This window comes from Trachurus trachurus, assembly GCF_905171665.1.
Source record: "Trachurus trachurus genome assembly, chromosome: 11".
NCBI lineage: Eukaryota > Metazoa > Chordata > Actinopteri > Carangiformes > Carangidae > Trachurus > Trachurus trachurus.
Window position 1 is genome coordinate 863268 of NC_139904.1, and position 17821 is coordinate 881088.

The window sequence follows — 17821 nt, forward strand, 5'->3', positions numbered from 1 at the left end:
GTAACTTATCTACTGTAGATAAACCATGCAGCTTTATGTGGGTATTGTTTCTGTTTGTCCTGTCCTCAGCTGACCTCTGTTGTCAGGCTGCATCCTCTTCCTGAAAGTTTGAAGCCTTGAATGTTCACTTGGTGTTTCTACTTTTCTAAATTAGAGGAGTCAAACTGCAAATAAACTAGACATGTACACACTCTGACTGGGTGAAGTCATGAAAACACTGCAGTTGCACATCATATTTGCAGATATTTGCAGATGAAGAGACCGAGGCAGCATAGAAAGGACACACATAGAGGAGGTGAATCTGTCCCTTTATAATAATAGTTGGTCTGAGGCGCCATCTGCCGGTGGAGCTGGGAACAGTCAATGAATTATTCACTGTGTTTATTTACCAGTTCTAGTTTGTCTGTCTTTTTATTTTATTTTATTTATTTTTTACTACACAGAAAATCATTAAATCACCATGATAGTTTCCTTTATAACGTCCCATGTGAAGTTGCAGCTCATCGGTGACTTTTATTTTGAAATTATTACCGGAATCAGTATTTTGGGTGAACTGGACCGACTGGTCGTAGTTGAAAGTGAAAGTATAAAGTGAACTGGGACTTTCAGGAGGAAAGCACCGATCTTTACCCGCTGTAGTCGGTGTGTGAACAGCAGAGAGAAGACTTCATCTGACACAAACATGACGGACTTCTCCACCATCTATAAACTCTCTCTGGTCGCTGCTCTAAGCTGCTGCTGCTGCTTCATCACAGGTCAGATCATTTAACCGATAATTTGCTCTGTGTAAATGCATGAAACATAAAAACACTAGGCTATATACTTATTAATATCTGTTGTTTGATTAACGTTACATCCTGAACGTGGTGACTCCGTCTGACTCCGTCTGACGCACTAAACATGTAAACCAGACTCCATGTAAAACTGTCACAGTTAACTTTAATCTGCAAATAATCGGTTGCAGTTTTATTGGAGAATACTGAACAGTTACTTTTGCATAAACACATTCATCGCTCGGTTATTTCGGTGTAATGCTGCTGCAGCTGAACATGTGTCAACAGCCCTTTAGGATGAAAATGAGCAAAACAACTCAGCACTATGTCAAGATCCAGACCATTAAAACACAGTAACATGAGAGTTTATGTGAGCAACACATGAGCCGAATTCAGCACAAGACACAGTCACGTGGTTAAACATCCTTCTTAAAACTTTAGATCATTATAAAGTTAGTTTATAAAAAGTTGTTATATTTCTGAACGGAGTTTGGTTTGAAGCTTAGAGAACATGAACATACCGCCCCCTTGTGGCAGCACTGTTGTTTAACCCAGACAATAAACAGAGAGTAAAAAAAGGGGTTTATTTCCTGGAATAAACTTTTTCAAAATGTATATATTCGTCTGGCTTCCAAGTTTAAACATTGATAAATGAAAAAGCAACAGAACAGACGAAGAGTAAAAGTCTAAAGTAGACAAGAAACAAGAGAGAAAGCGGGAGGAATTACACTTTTACTTTTACTTTTAACTGACAGATTTAAAAATGTTCCCACATGGTTTTATGTTGCATGTTTCACCCAAATGTTGTCTTGATTTATATCTATATTTTCTGTTTCCCATGACATTAACCACTGCAGCCTTCTTCAAAACTAAAGTCGACTCATCCTGTTTAACGTTTATTATTCATTGGAAAATTCAGAGGAAGTGCCACCACAGAGGACAAACAGCTATGCACCATAACATCAGAATACAGTGTAATCTGATTATTCTTCTTATGTTTCAGTGTTTTATCATTAATAAACTGCTGGTTTCTTGTTTCTTGTTTTGTCTGAAGCCTGCAGCAGCAGCAGCAGCAGCAGCAGCAGCAGCAGCAGCAGCAGCAGCAGCAGCAGCAGCAGCAGCAGCAGCATCTGTCCGGTGATGGAGTGCTGGTTTGTGCAGGAGAAGACGGGTCGAGGAGGAGGTTTGACTGCAGCCACCACTCAGGAGAAATCGCTGCTTTACATCCGAACGGACTCGAACAGCCGCGGTGCCGAGTCCCTCAAGGCTCCGTCCGACATCAGCCCCGACAGAGTCTACTCCATCACAGGTCAGTCCACAATCACTCAACACTGTGTAGCTGTGTACATCTAGTTTAAAAAAAGGAAGAAACAGCACTCCAAGGTGAAAGATTGATTTGCCACACAGTGTAAATCTATCCAGATGTGTGTGTGTGTGTGTGTGTGTGAGTGGAAAGTAAATAACTTTCCATAATAGGGATGTCAGGATTACTTGTTTTCACAATTAATCGTGGTATTACAGTAAACGCCACAATTAATTAATTAATCGTAAAGATTTCCAAATACCGTCACTGTCCAAAAAAGATGATGTTGGAAACACAGAGGCAGATGTGGCGTCAAAGTGAAGATAAATGTAAGAAATGCTGGTCCATTTACCTAACGTAACATACGATTGGTAGGAATTTAAATGTTAGCCAGTAATTGGTTAAACTTTTGGTTTATCATTTGGTATCTATGATAATTAATGACTTGAATATTTAAAACACTTCCCCTGGAGGATTAATAATTGGTTAATGGTTATATATTACAGTAATAGCAGAGACTTCAAATATTTAGTATAAATAATTAGTATTGTAATTATATTTTACACATTCATTGATGTAAATGAATTAATGCATAATAATCGTGATAATCGTAATAACCGTGATTATTTCTCTGACAATAATCGTACAAAGAAAATCTATAATCGTGACATCACTATTCCATAAATAATCTTCACAGATAAAGAGTAACTGTTGATCAATGACATTTTCATTAAAATTATTTTTGAATATGAATGGGCATGTGCATCTGAATCTTGTGTTTTGACATCATCTCTCCAGTTTAGTTTAGTTCATTTAAAAAGGGACAATGCACATTAATAAACATTGCATAAAAAAACACACATGTAATGTAAATGCACTTGAATTAGCTTAAAAATCTAGTTTTCATCGATTGTCCCTCTGCCAGATTGTACAAGGCAACCTTTAAAAAGAACAACAATGGAATAAAGTATTGTACCACATAGGGTAGAACACATACACATACTAACTGTCTGTAAATACATACATAATACACATTTGGACGACAACAAGGTGATGTGTGTCCACTTTAAAGCAGAAGTAAGCGATATTTTTGTGTTAATCTAAGTCTTAAATAGTTATATCTTCCGACAGCAATCACTTCTATAGAGTGTTTGGTCTGAAACACGGGTCTGTCAGTCACTCTGCTCTGCTCTGAGCCCAGGAGAAAACTTTCCTTGTATCCTACAACCTTTATCCAATGAGGAGAGAGAACGGCATAAAGGGGCAGTCCTCTCTGTGTGTGCAGCCAAGGGATGCGCCTGAATGTGGTGACGTAGGGACGAGGACTGTTATGGTGCGTTCAAGGTAACTCGTGTTTTTCCGACCTGTGAAGTCGTACCAGTTCGATCTGGTACGAGTTCACGGGTCAGAAGTTACGAGTGGCCGTTATAGTGACTTTCACAGGTAAAACAGGTCGGAAAAACACGAGTGGGTTGCCTGGAACGCTACAAAGTCGTAAGTTGTGACTTGAAGCTGTAATTTACGGTTTCAAAAGCCTGCCTGGAACGCAGCATTAGCAAAAACGACCGGATCACTTACTTCTGCTTTAAGAATACACATTTGGACGGACAACAAGGTGATGTGTGTCCACTGTAATAAAACACATATACACATCTCCAACTTTAGATCAAACATCATCCCTTTGTTTAACATATAAATGAACCAGTGTGTGTGACCTTAGACCATGACGTTCAGTGTGTTCATCTTGACCCTCTGCCCCCTCCGTCCTCAGACCCGGCCGCCACGCTGTGCCACCGCTCCCTCAGCCCCCCCAGAGGCTCGGTGCAGAAGCCCCAGTGTGAGATTAACCCCTTCCTGCCGCAGCCGTCCGGCCTCAAGTGGGCGGCGGCTCTCACAGACTCCGCCTCCAGCCCCGTCTACCTGCAAGCCGATTGGTTCTCAGCTGCTCTGCACGGCGTCGACAAGGAGCTGGGCGTCTCCAGCATCATGCGCGCTCCCACGGGATCTAAAGAACACAAAGGTACCGACACGATGTGAAGGTGGAGAGGTGGAAGAGAACATGTGTGAAGCAGTTTAAAGGGACAACCAGGAGTTTCTATTTGGTTATAAAAAAGTCTGATATTAATGTGGATGAATCTCCGTTACCACTTGTTAATGGTCCATTTTAGATAAATCTATGGTTTTGTCTCTATGGTTATTTTGTTATTATTAGTGGTGGTGGAAATGCTGGGCGAGCCGACCAGCGTTTCTTTACTTTCGGTTTCGTGGCGAGTCATGAGAATAACGCCGCCGAATCTCCGTTTATGGTGGGAACTACGACGGTATGTGATCGTCTTCCAACCTCTGACTTTAATTCTTGATGAATGAAAACATGAGTCTGTCTTGCGCCGGTCAAAGAATTTCACGGTGCGGAGGCTCATAAAGGTAGTGTGGAAACACTTCACTTTAACAAAACTCCTCATTGTCCCTTTAAAGGACAATTCCGGGCAAATTCACCTCGGGGCTGTATGTTCCTAACATTTTAGGTCTAACAGAAGGAATCTGAAGGTTTTCAGTTTAATGTCTCCTGTTTTGCGGTAGTTGTGTCTGTCCCCACGTCGCCACGGCAGCGATGAATGGGAGCGGATTGAAGTTCTGCTGCTTAGGCTGTTTCCATCCCTCAAAGCCACAGACAGCGTCAGATGGAGACTCAAACATGCAGCCAGAAGTTTATTTACTTCAAGCAAGTCAAGAGTTGATATTCCTGTGTTTATTAGAATCAGAATCAGAATCAGAATTAGAGTTAGAAAACTTAAATTGTCCGCTGCAAAAAGCAGTGGAAATGTTTCTTAGATGTGGGCATAAAAGAAACATAAAAGCACAATTTAACATGACATAAAACAAACAACAAATAGATACAGAACGACACAGATAAATACAGAATAAGACCTTAAAAGAACATTAAAAGGTTTCATTTCTGACACCAACGGGAGCTTCCCTGTAGCATCCCCGGCTAAATGATGGTCGGACTCTCAAACTGATGGTTCACAGTGTTTTATTCCTTGGACCGTATTCAATGTAAACACACCGTAAGAGCTATGAAAAGAAGAAAACAAAATACAGTTACCTTTACTCTTACTTGAAATTACCTTTAACTGCCTTTATCACAATCATGTAAGTTGACTCTCTTTTTATCTAATAAACTTATTGTAGACTCACAGGTTTTACTCCATGAATTTAAATATATATTTTAACTGCTACGATTGATGTTACAGTCATGAGGGAAAATTCACATTTTAACTGAAAGACAACCTCACATAGAGTGCAATATAAAACAATATTTGACATGAAATTAGCATTTTTAACCGTTCGTTTTTAACCCAATAAACAGTTTTTAACCTTAGCAGACCGCATATAAAACAGACAAAATACATCCTGTTGCATTAATAAAACAACCTACGAGTTAGCTTATAGCTTCATCTCACTTCAATACAGACCGACACGGCAGCTTGGCCGATGCTAATAGTAGCTACCGCTAACCACAATACGTTTTATGCATGAAAATATCCACGGCAACCAAACTCGAGCCGGACATAAATATAGCATGAAATGGTAACAAAACAAACCTTGTGCCCCTTATTAGCCAGGTGCTAGGGCGTTTCATGTGGGTGAGGCACACTTTGCTTGCTTTTAGCATTGAAGACACACTCTTAGCCTTGCAGACAGACTTTTCCTTCTGCCGGTAAACTCCGAAGCACCGGATGTGTACGAGGTCTCAGCGAGACGCTTTCAAAATAAAAGCACTGAATATCCGTCTGCTTAATGTATAAAAAATAAAAGCCTGGCTTTTAAGAATGTTAATGAATAAACATAAAAACACATTTATAAAAATACTATGCTCATATTAAAGGTCATTTACACTCCCACCAAATCATTACTGGTTTTTCATCCCCTTATTAGATGTAAAGCATGAATGATTTCTAAACCATGTGACCTTTAACCTTTAGTGCTTGAGTCAAAAATGTCTATAAACTCTTCATACTGTAAAGGATAGGTTGTGAAGTGAAGGGGGTGATTAAACAGTCTCTAGGAGCAGGATCAGCTTCTGCACTGGACGTTCAACGATGGATGGCTTGCCAGAACGCTGTCCCTCCTTTCCCATCTTCTGGTCTCCAACACGAATCTTCACTCTCCTCACTAGTCCATCTTTATCAGTCACTGTCTCTACAACTGTAGCCAATTTCCACTCGTTGCGAGGCTGATCTTCTGTCTTTTCCATCACGATGTCACCGACTTTGAGGTTTCTCCTTGGAGTATGCCAGCGTTGTCTGGTAGCAATGTTGTACACATACTCTCTTCTCCACCGGCCCCAGAACTGCTCTGCAAGGTACTGAACACGACGCCACCTCTTACGAGCATACATATCCTCTCTGATGAATCTGCCAGGAGGTGGTAAGGCTGCAGTGGGTTTCATGGTGAGTAGGTGATTGGGCGTTAGCGGCTCTGGACTATCTGGATCATTTAAGTTGTCAACGGTGAGTGGACGACTGTTCACAATAGCTGCTGCCTCATAAAAGAATGTCCGTAGAGAGGCATCGTCCAGCCTGCCTGATGAGGGTGAAAGAGTTAAACGAAGAACATTCCTCACCGTTCGGATCTGTCTCTCCCATACGCCTCCAGCATGGCTTGCATGCGGAGCGTTCATGCTGAAGTCACACTGTTTCTCAGCCAAAAACGTAGTCAGACGATCAGCATCCAATTGCTTGAGAGCTTCATTCAGTTCATTTTTAGCTCCAACGAAGTTCGTTCCTTGGTCACATTTTATGTCACGTACTGCTCCTCTTATTGCAATGAAACAACGAAGTCCATTTATGAAAGCATCTGTCGACATGTCGTCTAACATTTCAATGTGGATAGCTCGACAGCAAAGGCAGGTGAAAAGCAGTCCGTATCTCTTTTGTACTTTGCGTCCTTGTTTGGTGAAAAACGGACCGAAACAGTCCATTCCAGAATAGGTGAAAGGTGGTGATGGATCCACACGCTCAGACGGCAAATCTGCCATTCACTGCTCCTCTGTGAATCTTCTGAGTTTTCGACATGTAACACATTGATGCAGATGCGTTGCCACAGCTCTGTTGATTCCTGGAATCCAGAATCCATTTGATCTGATCTCATTAATAGTCAAGCCTTTTCCTTGATGTTGGACTTTCTCGTGACAGTGAGCAATTATTGCCTTGGTGATGGGATGACTCTTTGGTATGATCACTGGATGCTTCAGTGAGGTAGGGAGTGATGCATTTTTCAGTCTTCCTCCCACCTTGAGGAGTCCATCCTGATCAAGAAAAGCATCCATCTGAAACAGTTTACTCTGAGAGGGAAGTTGAGTTACCTTACTGAGCAACTTTAACTCTTCTGGATATGCGTGTCTGTGTAAGTCTCTTATGATGATGCAGCGTGCGTCTTCTCGTTCTTGGACGGTGCTGTGGTCTGTTGACTTATCATGTCTGACACGACGAATGAGACGAGCGACAGCCTGAGTTGCTTTTGACCACGAAGAAAACTTTGACAGGTGGTCTGAGAGACTCAGCTGTTCCCGTGTCTGTGTGTTTAGAGTCTGAATCCTCTTGACTTCAGGATCTCCAATCTGTATTTCTGCGCTAACATCTGTAGCTAGAGGTATCTCTTTCTCCCATAGAAACTGAGGTCCTTTGAACCAGCTTGATGTGAGAATCTCACTTACGCTTGATCCCCTAGATGCGATGTCTGCGGGGTTATCAGGTTTTTTCGAGTGATACACTCCGTGGTGAGGAATGTACCACTTCTCTCCTTCCTTCCCTTGATCCTGAACTTCCTCTGCCTCACCCTTTTCAATGATTTCATTCATAAACTTCACATAATGTTCTTTGTACTTGTCATCCTTCGCCAGCTTTCTTTTAAGGTGACTGAGCCGTACCATCGCCAGTTGTTTGTTGTCAGGGAGATAGGGTCTCTCTTTAAAGGGGAGTGGCATCTCGTAATGTCCATGAATGTTCCTCTTGATCCCTTCCTTTAACACATCCAGGAAGCGGATGTCATCCTGAGACACAGTCTTTCCGTCCTTATTGGCATCTTTAAAGTCAGACTCGAGAACCCTGAGTGCCTCAGCTGGGGTCACTGGAGGAAGCTCTCTGACTGAAACTCTGTGACACATGTTGGTGATGCTTGGTGAGTTGTGGTGAGGTGAACAGCCTACGATACTCCACCCCAAATCCGTCTGAACTGCATATGGTTCGCTATCTCCTCCAAGGATTACCTGCCGTGGTGCCAGTGCCCTTGAGCAATTGTAGCCGATCAGCAGACCGACTTCACATTCCAGCTGTGGTGGGATTTCATCTGCTATTTTGATGAGATGATTCCAGTTCCGTGCCGTGTCACAGGTAGGAATGTGTGTTCGATTCACTGGTATACAGTCCTTGGTGTAAGCAGGGGGGAGATCAATGTGGATAGCAGAGCAGTAACCTCTCACTCTCAAACCTGACACTCTTTGACTATGCATTAATGCATCCTTTCCTGTCATGGTCGTTAGTTTCAGTCTTACAGGATGAGTTTCAGTCTGTAAACTATTGCTGACTTCTTGGTCAATGAAGACTGTATCGCTTTGGGTATCAAGCAGCGCATAAACAAGTCTTTCCGTACCTGGATTGCTGACAGAAGAAACCCACACTGGCACTATCATTGAAGTGTTGGTAGATGGCTCCTTAGTTGCCACACTGAGAGCCAATGTGGTTGCTGTTTCCTCTGTGTTACTTTGATTTGAGACTGACGTGGGCTTGGCCTTGGTGTAGGTGTCATCATGGAGAAGCGTAGGATGTCTTGCTTTACATTTGTCGCATGAATGTCTATTGCGGCAGTCCTTGGCGTTATGGCCCGTCCTCAAGCAGCCATAGCAAAGCTTCTTTTCTTTCACATATTTCCGTCGTTCCTCCAGAGCTTTCCCTTTAAACTCAGGACAGCGATGAAGTTGATGTTTACTGTCTTGGCAAAACACACATGGTGGCTTTAAACCTGTTCTTAACTGTCCTTGTGTTTCATTCTCTGTAACTGTCTGTGTGTGATAAACACTGGATTTACATTTCTTTTCTTTCAGATGACGTGATGAGTTAGCCTCTGATGAGTGGAGAACGTGGAATGAAGTAATAGGATTACATGCAATTTCTGCCTCCGTTACAATGAAGAAGACAAACTCCTGGAAGCTGGGAAACTCCTGGTCAACTCTCATGACTTGAGTGACCTTGCGGTTCCACTGTGATGCTGCCCAATCAGGTAGCTTTTGGACCAATTTCTGGTTTTCTTCACAATCGTTCAAAATGTCCAGACCTTTGACATAAGGCATGGCTTCCAGACATGAGTGTAAGAAATCAGCGAATGCTCTAAGTCCCTCAGCATCTCTTGGATGGACCTTTGGCCAGTTTGTTAGTTTTTCCCTGAATGCTTTTTGTATAACAAACGGCTGACCATACCTGTGGTTGAGACGGTTCCATCCATCTTTGTAGGCTTCATCATCATTTCTATAAAATATGCCATCAAGTGTCTTTCGAGCTGGACCTCCTACATATTTTTTCAAATAATGTAATTTGTCAGCTGAAGCAATGTTCTTTTTGTCTATGAGGGATGTGAAGGAAGCCTTCCACTCAATGAACTGGATAGGGTCACCAGTAAATACAGACGGTTCTGGCATTGGGAGCCTGTTCAGAGCTATGCTATCTTGGACTGCCTGAGCCAGATAACTTACATCTGTCCTTGCAGGTGATGCTGTCATTGTGATATCAGTGGGCTGCTGGATGAGAGCTGAAGGAGGACACACAAACTGATGTTCTCTCGTTCTCATCTGATCTACAGAATGAACACTTGCTTCCTGCATTACTTCCTGATCATAAGTTGTGAACCTAGCTCGTGCAGCTTTAATGTCCTTCTCTGCCTTTAATCTTTCCAACTCACGTTTTTGAGCTTCAAGTTCTTTCCTTTGTTGTCCCTCTAGGAGTTGAATCTTTTCTTTTTGTTTCTCCTCTAAGAGTTGAATCTTTTCTTTTTGTTTCTCCTCCTTCAATAACACTTCATACTCTGCTTCCTTTGCTGCTAATTCTGCTGCAGCGTCTGCTCTTTTTGCTGCTATGACAGAGTGTTGACTTGAACCTTTACTTGAGTGTTGACTTGGAGGTGAAGCTGTGGATCCGTAGATGGAGTGAGCGTAGTCTCTGTTAAGAAGCTCATGAAGACGTTGCTTTACTGCTTCACTATCAAATTCTTCATCTATGCCTGATATCCTTTCAAGAGCAATTTTAACAATGTCCCTTGTAACTGCCTCACAGGCATCAATACGACGTCTTGTCTCATTAGATGGAGTGAGGTGAGCTCTGATTTCTATGTACAGGTTTATAACACAGTTTTTTCCTTCTTCTAGTGTGTCTATAAGAGTTGCAATGTCACTTTCAGGAATGTTTAACTTTAACTGTTCTCTAGCCTTACGTGCCTGGATCTTCCATTGTTCATAAATGTGAGTCAACCTTTTCTCCTTTTTGTGGGCCTCCTCCTCATGAAATGCAAGCATCTTTTCCGTGGGATTCCGTAGGCGACCAGAGCGACGGAGATCCTCCTCTTCAGTATCCTTATCCTTCATCTGTTCGGAGTCTCTGTCGTCTGGAGGCGTCTTTACTGATGCTTCCATGTTGTGAGCAGGTACCACAATCCTTGACCATCACATCAGGTCCCTCTACAGTTGTCCTTGGTCAGCGGCGTGATGTGACGGATGAGGTGAAGCTCTTACTGTAGCATCCCCGGCTAAATGATGGTCGGACTCTCAAACTGATGGTTCACAATGTTTTATTCCTTGGACCGTATTCAATGTAAACACACCGTAAGAGCTATGAAAAGAAGAAAACAAAATACAGTTACCTTTACTCTTACTTGAAATTACCTTTAACTGCCTTTATCACAATCATGTAAGTTGACTCTCTTTTTATCTAATAAACTTATTGTAGACTCACAGGTTTTACTCCATGAATTTAAATATATATTTTAACTGCTACGATTGATGTTACAGTCATGAGGGAAAATTCACATTTTAACTGAAAGACAACCTCACATAGAGTGCAATATAAAACAATATTTGACATGAAATTAGCATTTTTAACCGTTCGTTTTTAACCCAATAAACAGTTTTTAACCTTAGCAGACCGCATATAAAACAGACAAAATACATCCTGTTGCATTACTAAAACAACCTACGAGTTAGCTTACAGCTTCATCTCACTTCAATACAGACCGACACGGCAGCTCGCCGATGCTAATAGTAGCTACCGCTAACCACAATACGTTTTATGCATGAAAATATCCAAGGCAACCAAACTCGAGCCGGACATAAATATAGCATGAAATGGTAACAAAACAAACCTTGTGCCCCTTATTAGCCAGGTGCTAGGGCGTTTCATGTGGGTGAGGCACACTTTGCTTGCTTTTAGCATAGAAGACACTCTTTTAGCCTTGCAGACAGACTTTTCCTTCTGCCGGTAAACTCCGAAGCACCGGATGTTTACGAGGTCTCAGCGAGACGCTTTCAAAATAAAAGCACTGAATATCCGTCTGCTTAATGTATAAAAAATAAAAGCCTGGCTTTTAAGAATGTTAATGAATAAACATAAAAACACATTTATAAAAATACTATGCTCATATTAAAGGTCATTTACATTCCCACTGCACCTGAACACACCGAGCGTCAACTTGGGTCTCGACTCCGCCAGACTTTGAATTAGATCTAGTTTTACAAACATGTCGGCTTGTTGAAGTAAATAAACTTCTGGCTGCATGTTTGAGTCTCCATCTGACGCTGTCTGTGGCTTTGAGGGATGGAAACAGCCTAAGCAGCAGAACTTCAATCCGCTCCCATTCATCGCTGCCGTGGCGACGCGGGGACAGACCATAACTACCGCAAAACAGGAGACATTAAACTGAAAACCTTCAGATTCCTTCTGTTATTAAAGGGCCGTCCAGGGGTTGAACAACACATCTGCATGGGATTAAACACAGAGACTGCTACAGCTGTATTCACACAGTTTCTTCTATTTATTCTAATATTAGTATTTTATCTCATCCAGGGCTGCAACTAACCATTATTTTCATTATCGATTAATCTGTCCAACGATTAATCAATTAGTTGTTTGGTCAATAAAATGTTAAAAAATGTCTAAAAACATCAACCAGTGTTTCTCAAACCACCAGACGACATCGTCCTCAAATGTCTTGTTTTGTCCACAAACCAAAGAGAGACTCAGTTTATTGTCATAAAGGAACAAAGAAACCAGAAATATTCACATTGAAGAAGCTGGAATCAGAGAATCTGGAGCTTTTTTTCTTAAAAAACTACTCAAACTGATTATTAGATTATCAGAATAGTTGACGATGAATTCAATAATCAATTATTGTTCGATTAATACAGCCCCGAGTTGAATTTGCCCTGGAATTGTCCTTTAATGATTTGCATTTTACAAAAAAGGGTCCTAAGGATGGTTCATCATGCTGGGTACCTTGATCATACAAATCCGTTGTTATTAAAATCGGGTATTTTAAGATTTGAGGACCTGGTCAAATTCAAAACAGGTCAGATTTAGTTTAAAGCCTGGAATAGGTTGCTACCAATAAACATCCAGAAAACGTTTATGGTCAGAGAAAGCATATGATTTAAGAGGGAACTGTAACTTTAAACAATCTACCATCCATTCTACCCTGAAAAGTTTTAGCATCTATTTTTGTGGTGTTAAAATGTGGAATAGACTAGATGAGGATATAAACATGTGCAATAACTTAAAACAATTTAAAAGTAAGTACAAACACACATTCTTGGACAGTTATAAAGAACTGGACAGATAATTTTACTCTTTTTATTTATAATCATGGTCTTATTTCATATTAAAGCAATATGTTTTTAATCTTACAGATGTTATGACATGAATCACAATGTAGGGGGGGGGCTGAACTTGATAAGATCAGCCTCTTCTCAAACTTGCACAGTATCATTATTGTTTTGTTTCTTGTTACATAGATTGTTTGTCTTGTTTGAGACAAATAAAAATCAAATCAAATCAAATGTTGCAGTCTGACCGGTCCTCTCCTCTGCTGCCTCCTCAGTGATCCTGAGTGTCTCCACTACGACGGTGTCGGTGCAGGCGCGGCTGGGGAAGCCCGTGGTGCTGGACTGCAGCTTCTGGGCCGACCCGTCCTCGCCGCTGGCCGGCTCGGGCTTCGCCGTGGAGTGGCGCTACCAGTTCAGAGGAGAAGGACGACTCGTTCTGGCCTACGACGGCAAGACGGACCGCGTGGCCGACACGCAGGAGGAGGGGGCCGCCATGGACTACGAGGGTTTACACCGCACCGGAAACGCTTCCCTCATCCTGCAGGAGGCTAAAGTGCGTCACTCGGGGACGTACATCTGCACCGTGTATCTGCCCCACGTCCTGGCCCAGGTGGTGCTGGAGCTGGAGATCGTAGGTGAGGAGGAGAAGTCAACCTATCTGAAGCATTTCTGACAAATTATTCAAGTCTGGAGAGATGATGTTGGAAAATCTGGTATCTGCCCTTAAAGGGATAGTTCAACATTTTGGCAAATTGGCCCATCACCATAATCCCTATAGTCATAGCAGTAGGTTCGTTACCTTTAATTGTCGGTGCAAGCTTTTTTTAGAACGGCGGAGCAGACGCGCTATGAGAGAATAACACAACGTTACCACACAGAGTTGTTTTAGAGGGAAATACAGAGACTGCTTGATGAAAAACTGTCCCTGAAGGCAACGTGCATCAGTGGTTTTACATGAATTTCCCTCTACAACAACTCTGTGTGGTAACGTTGTGTTATTATCTCATAGCGTGGTGAATGTGCAGCTCACAACTTGTCCACCAGAGCGTTGTGGAGTTGTTGGATTGTGTATTTGATGAGTTTGATGAGGGAATATTGTGCAATGTGCATTTGTTCGCCTTTTTTTTTTTTTACATCCAGAGAGTCCAGGTTTTGAAAAGGGTTTAAGTTCACTTTATAATGGAGTATGTTAATTTATAGGCTCCTACAGTATTTGTGTGCAGATAAATGTTAAAAATGCTAAAGACTAAAAATCGAGAGAATCGGCAATATCATAGAATCACAATTTAAATCGAATCTCCATCCAAAAAATAGAAGAATCGAATCGGGAGAAAAGCATATCGTCCCAGCCCTACTAAATAGATTTTTTTTTTTTTTCAATTTTTTTTTTTTTGGGGGGGGAAGACCAATCTTTATTGTACGATCATGTATTCTGTGCCATTACACTCGACAAAGTCAAACCGGCCTGTTGTGTTGGAACACAAACGAACACAACAGACAAACTGATGTGATGTGTGTATTGTTTTTTGTAAATATGACTTATGATGTATTATCAAGTGTTTGGTTCAACCTGCTCTTGTTTAAGGAAAGAAAACCACAATAATTGAAATATAAAATCGCAATACTTGGTAAAAATCGAATCGCAATACTTGTTTAATCAGAATCGTAATTTAAATCGAATCGGGACCCAAAAATCGTTAGAGAATCCAATCGGCACAGAAGCGTATCGGCCCAGCCCTGATAAACTGTCTAATGATCTTTCCTCCTGCTGCCCAGAGCCCCCGTCCCTCTCCATCCACCCGTCCCCCCTCCCCGTGGCCGTCCCGGGACAGACGCTGACCGTCCTGTGTGAAGCGTCCGGCTTCGCTCCGCTCTCCCTGGAGCTGAGCTGGGAGTTCCGCGGCGCCGACGGGAAGTCCAGAGCCCTGGGAGCGGGCAGCGTGACGGGCCACCGCCAGGCCTGGGACGGCACCTTCAGCCAGAGCGCCCGGCTGGAGCTGGACGCCTCCAGGCCCGAGCTGGGCCGGGGGGGCGAGCTCAGCTGTGTGGCCGTGCACCCTGGAGCTACACGCCGGGCCAGCACCACCCTCAGCATCATCGGTAAGGAGGGACGGTTTCACTGTTGTTGTTGTTGTTGTTGGGTAGTGTAGGGCAGGGCCTGTTGTTGTAAACCTAGATAAGGGATTAAGCCGGGATATGTTGGTTATCCTGGCTGAATTTAGCCTCAAATCGGTTGTTTGAAAACTGGATACCTTTATCCTGGTCAAGTTACTATGGAGATTTTCAGACCATAATAACAGCCAGGCTAAGTTGATTCTGTTGTCTTTATCTGTGAAGTCAGCAGTCACTCTGATCAGAAATCAATGTGTTTCATACATGTTCTTATGTACATATTGGATTTCTAAACAAATAAAATGCATTAACAATAATCAAAAAACATGAAACATTTACAATATTTATTAGGCTTTTTTTTCATAATTAGGCCTTCAAAATTAATTTTCATAAAATATGTTACGATTATATTGGCCTAAATATTGGTTGAGGTAAGAAAATAAAATTGAGTGAGTGTGAGCACCTTCCAAATAATTTATAGACCTCGTCATCATTGTTATCGGCAATTTATTGAAGCACCAAACAGCATAATGTTCTAATATTTAATACATTTTCACCTGTTGCACATTTGGCCATGTGCTGTAAACTTTACTTCAGATTTGTGCAATGAATCATCTTCCACTGCTCATCATTAAGGCAAAGTGCACAACTGTTCATTTGTGAAAGGAACTTGAGTTGTGATTATAGTTTTGGATTATTAAATCAGTCCGCAGTTGTCCGCTGCGCTCTCTCTGAGCTTTACCACAGCAGCGGTGCTTTTTTTTAAAAAAAATTAAGAGAGGTGAGTCACCAGACGTCAGCATTAAGATCCGCTGTTGATTGGAGGAAAGTAGTATCTTTATTCTACTTTCGAACAACAGGCCCCAACTAGTTTCACTCTGGGCTCCACATCTTCTCATGGTCATTAAGTCGCGACCCACTTTTATAGAATTCAAACCAAGATTATTATTATTTTTTAAAGCCTTTAAAAACTAATTTAGCTCTTTATTGAGCAAAGTGCATTTCAGAACACATGAATGAAACTGAGGAGTTACCATGACAACTGCATGTACGGAAGTGAATAAAAAAATATCAAACTGCACAAAATGGAGACCAACAAAATGATATATTTGACTTCTAATGCATCTCTGCATTCAGAGCATGTTCACAAAAGTGAATAAATATCAAACTGCACAAAATAAAGACCCACAAAACAAAACCAGATTCACTGCATTCAGGCCACATTAATAAGAAACTGATATCTTTGCATTCAGAGCAAATAATCAGAAAGTGAGGAGGAGCATTACAACTGCATGTGTTCACGTGTCTCGTGTCTTTCAATATAAGTTATTTTTCAAAATAAAAGACACGTCCAACATCAGATGTGCATTAAATATTATTTACTTTACTTTTTGTCCGCGACCCATCTTTAAAAAGGGAGTGGCTGAGTGACGCACCAACTCCCAATCAAAGAGATATTTTCCAAAATCATACGTCATCTACTATCGAAAATACAGAATTAACATGTGGAATAGATCACAGAGATGAATAAACATCGACAATATAATATTTATAGTATTCCGTAACAAAAAGAGAAGATTCATTAGAAGTGTGGAGTAGCTCTGACGCACGTCCTTCCTTGTAGGGAACTGAAACAGAGAATAAATCCTGTGAAGACTGAATGTATCATGACTAAGAACAAAGATTCAGACGAATGTGAATTAATCACGAGTTGAATTCTGTCTTTTGTCTTTTCAGGGTTCAGTACTCCGTCCATTGAAGACTCGATGGCAATGGTTGGTGTGGCACTGGTTCTCTACGGCCTCATCAAGTTTGTGTCCTGGACCTTCATCAGCTCAGGTATCAAATCATAGAACAACAATTCAGCATTAAAATCTTTATAAACTGATGGTAATAATAATTATTTTGATTTTGTAATGATCTGCTTCCATTTCATTATTCAAAGCTGCAAAAGACTTGATACTAAATTACCATATGAATGTACAATTAAATGAACCAACATTGAAAGAAGTGCATTGAGCAGTGTGAACTGTTTATATAACTACAGTAATACGTTATCTATGTTTGTGTCTAACTTGTGTTTCACTCATTCTAGGCTCAGATGAAGCTGAGAAGGTAACTAATTCAGATACTAGTAATATTACAACATTTAATAATATAAATGGTTTATTTGTCCATTTCTCTGCTGCTTTGCGTGTCTCATGTTAATAAAACCTCCCGTATCGTCTCACAGAAGGAGAAGTAAAGAAGAATGAAGTCAGCTGATGTGGAAGTTTGATACTGAGCCAAACCTGCTTGTTTTCATCACTGAGGTGCAGGAAGGAGGAGCGACGACACTGACGTCTAACATACTGATAAATCTGTGTCGACATTTATTTTCAGAGGGTTTTTTTTTTTTACAGATTAAGTGGGATTTCTGTTAGAGCTCACACTCATTCATCACTGTTTGAATTGCTGTTGTTTTTTACTGTTTTGCTCGACTAGATATAATACGCTGGAATGGGTAGCCGGGATAATTTTCCTCTTCTTCTTTAAAGTAATTAAATATTAACTATTGCCATCCCACTGTTTTTATTTTGTACTTTCACACAATCACAGTAGAGAACCCGTCAAGTTAGTGAAATAATGCTCCCCTGCAGTAAATCCAAAAGTGTCTTGTTGTAAATATGTGGCCTATAATGTATGTAAATTCTGAAATTTGTGAATTATGTAGCTTATTTTATTGTGTGCGTTTACATGTGTGTGTGTGTGTGTGTGTGTGTGTGTGTG

At 41.3% G+C, this 17821-nt stretch overlaps 1 protein-coding gene across 1 annotated transcript; it reads left to right on the forward strand.

Moving 5' to 3' along the window:
- Positions 1-584: 584 nt before the first annotated feature.
- Positions 585-17297, forward strand: tapbp.1 (TAP binding protein (tapasin), tandem duplicate 1; the record flags this gene model as incomplete). Its single annotated transcript, XM_083982299.1, has 8 exons — positions 585-755; positions 1828-2082; positions 3848-4096; positions 13216-13575; positions 14717-15040; positions 16790-16891; positions 17148-17167; positions 17286-17297. Exons 1-8 carry the CDS (start codon positions 683-685, stop codon positions 17295-17297), a joined length of 1395 nt encoding a protein of 464 aa, XP_083838425.1. The 5' UTR covers positions 585-682.
- Between the last annotated feature and the right edge of the window lie 524 nt (positions 17298-17821).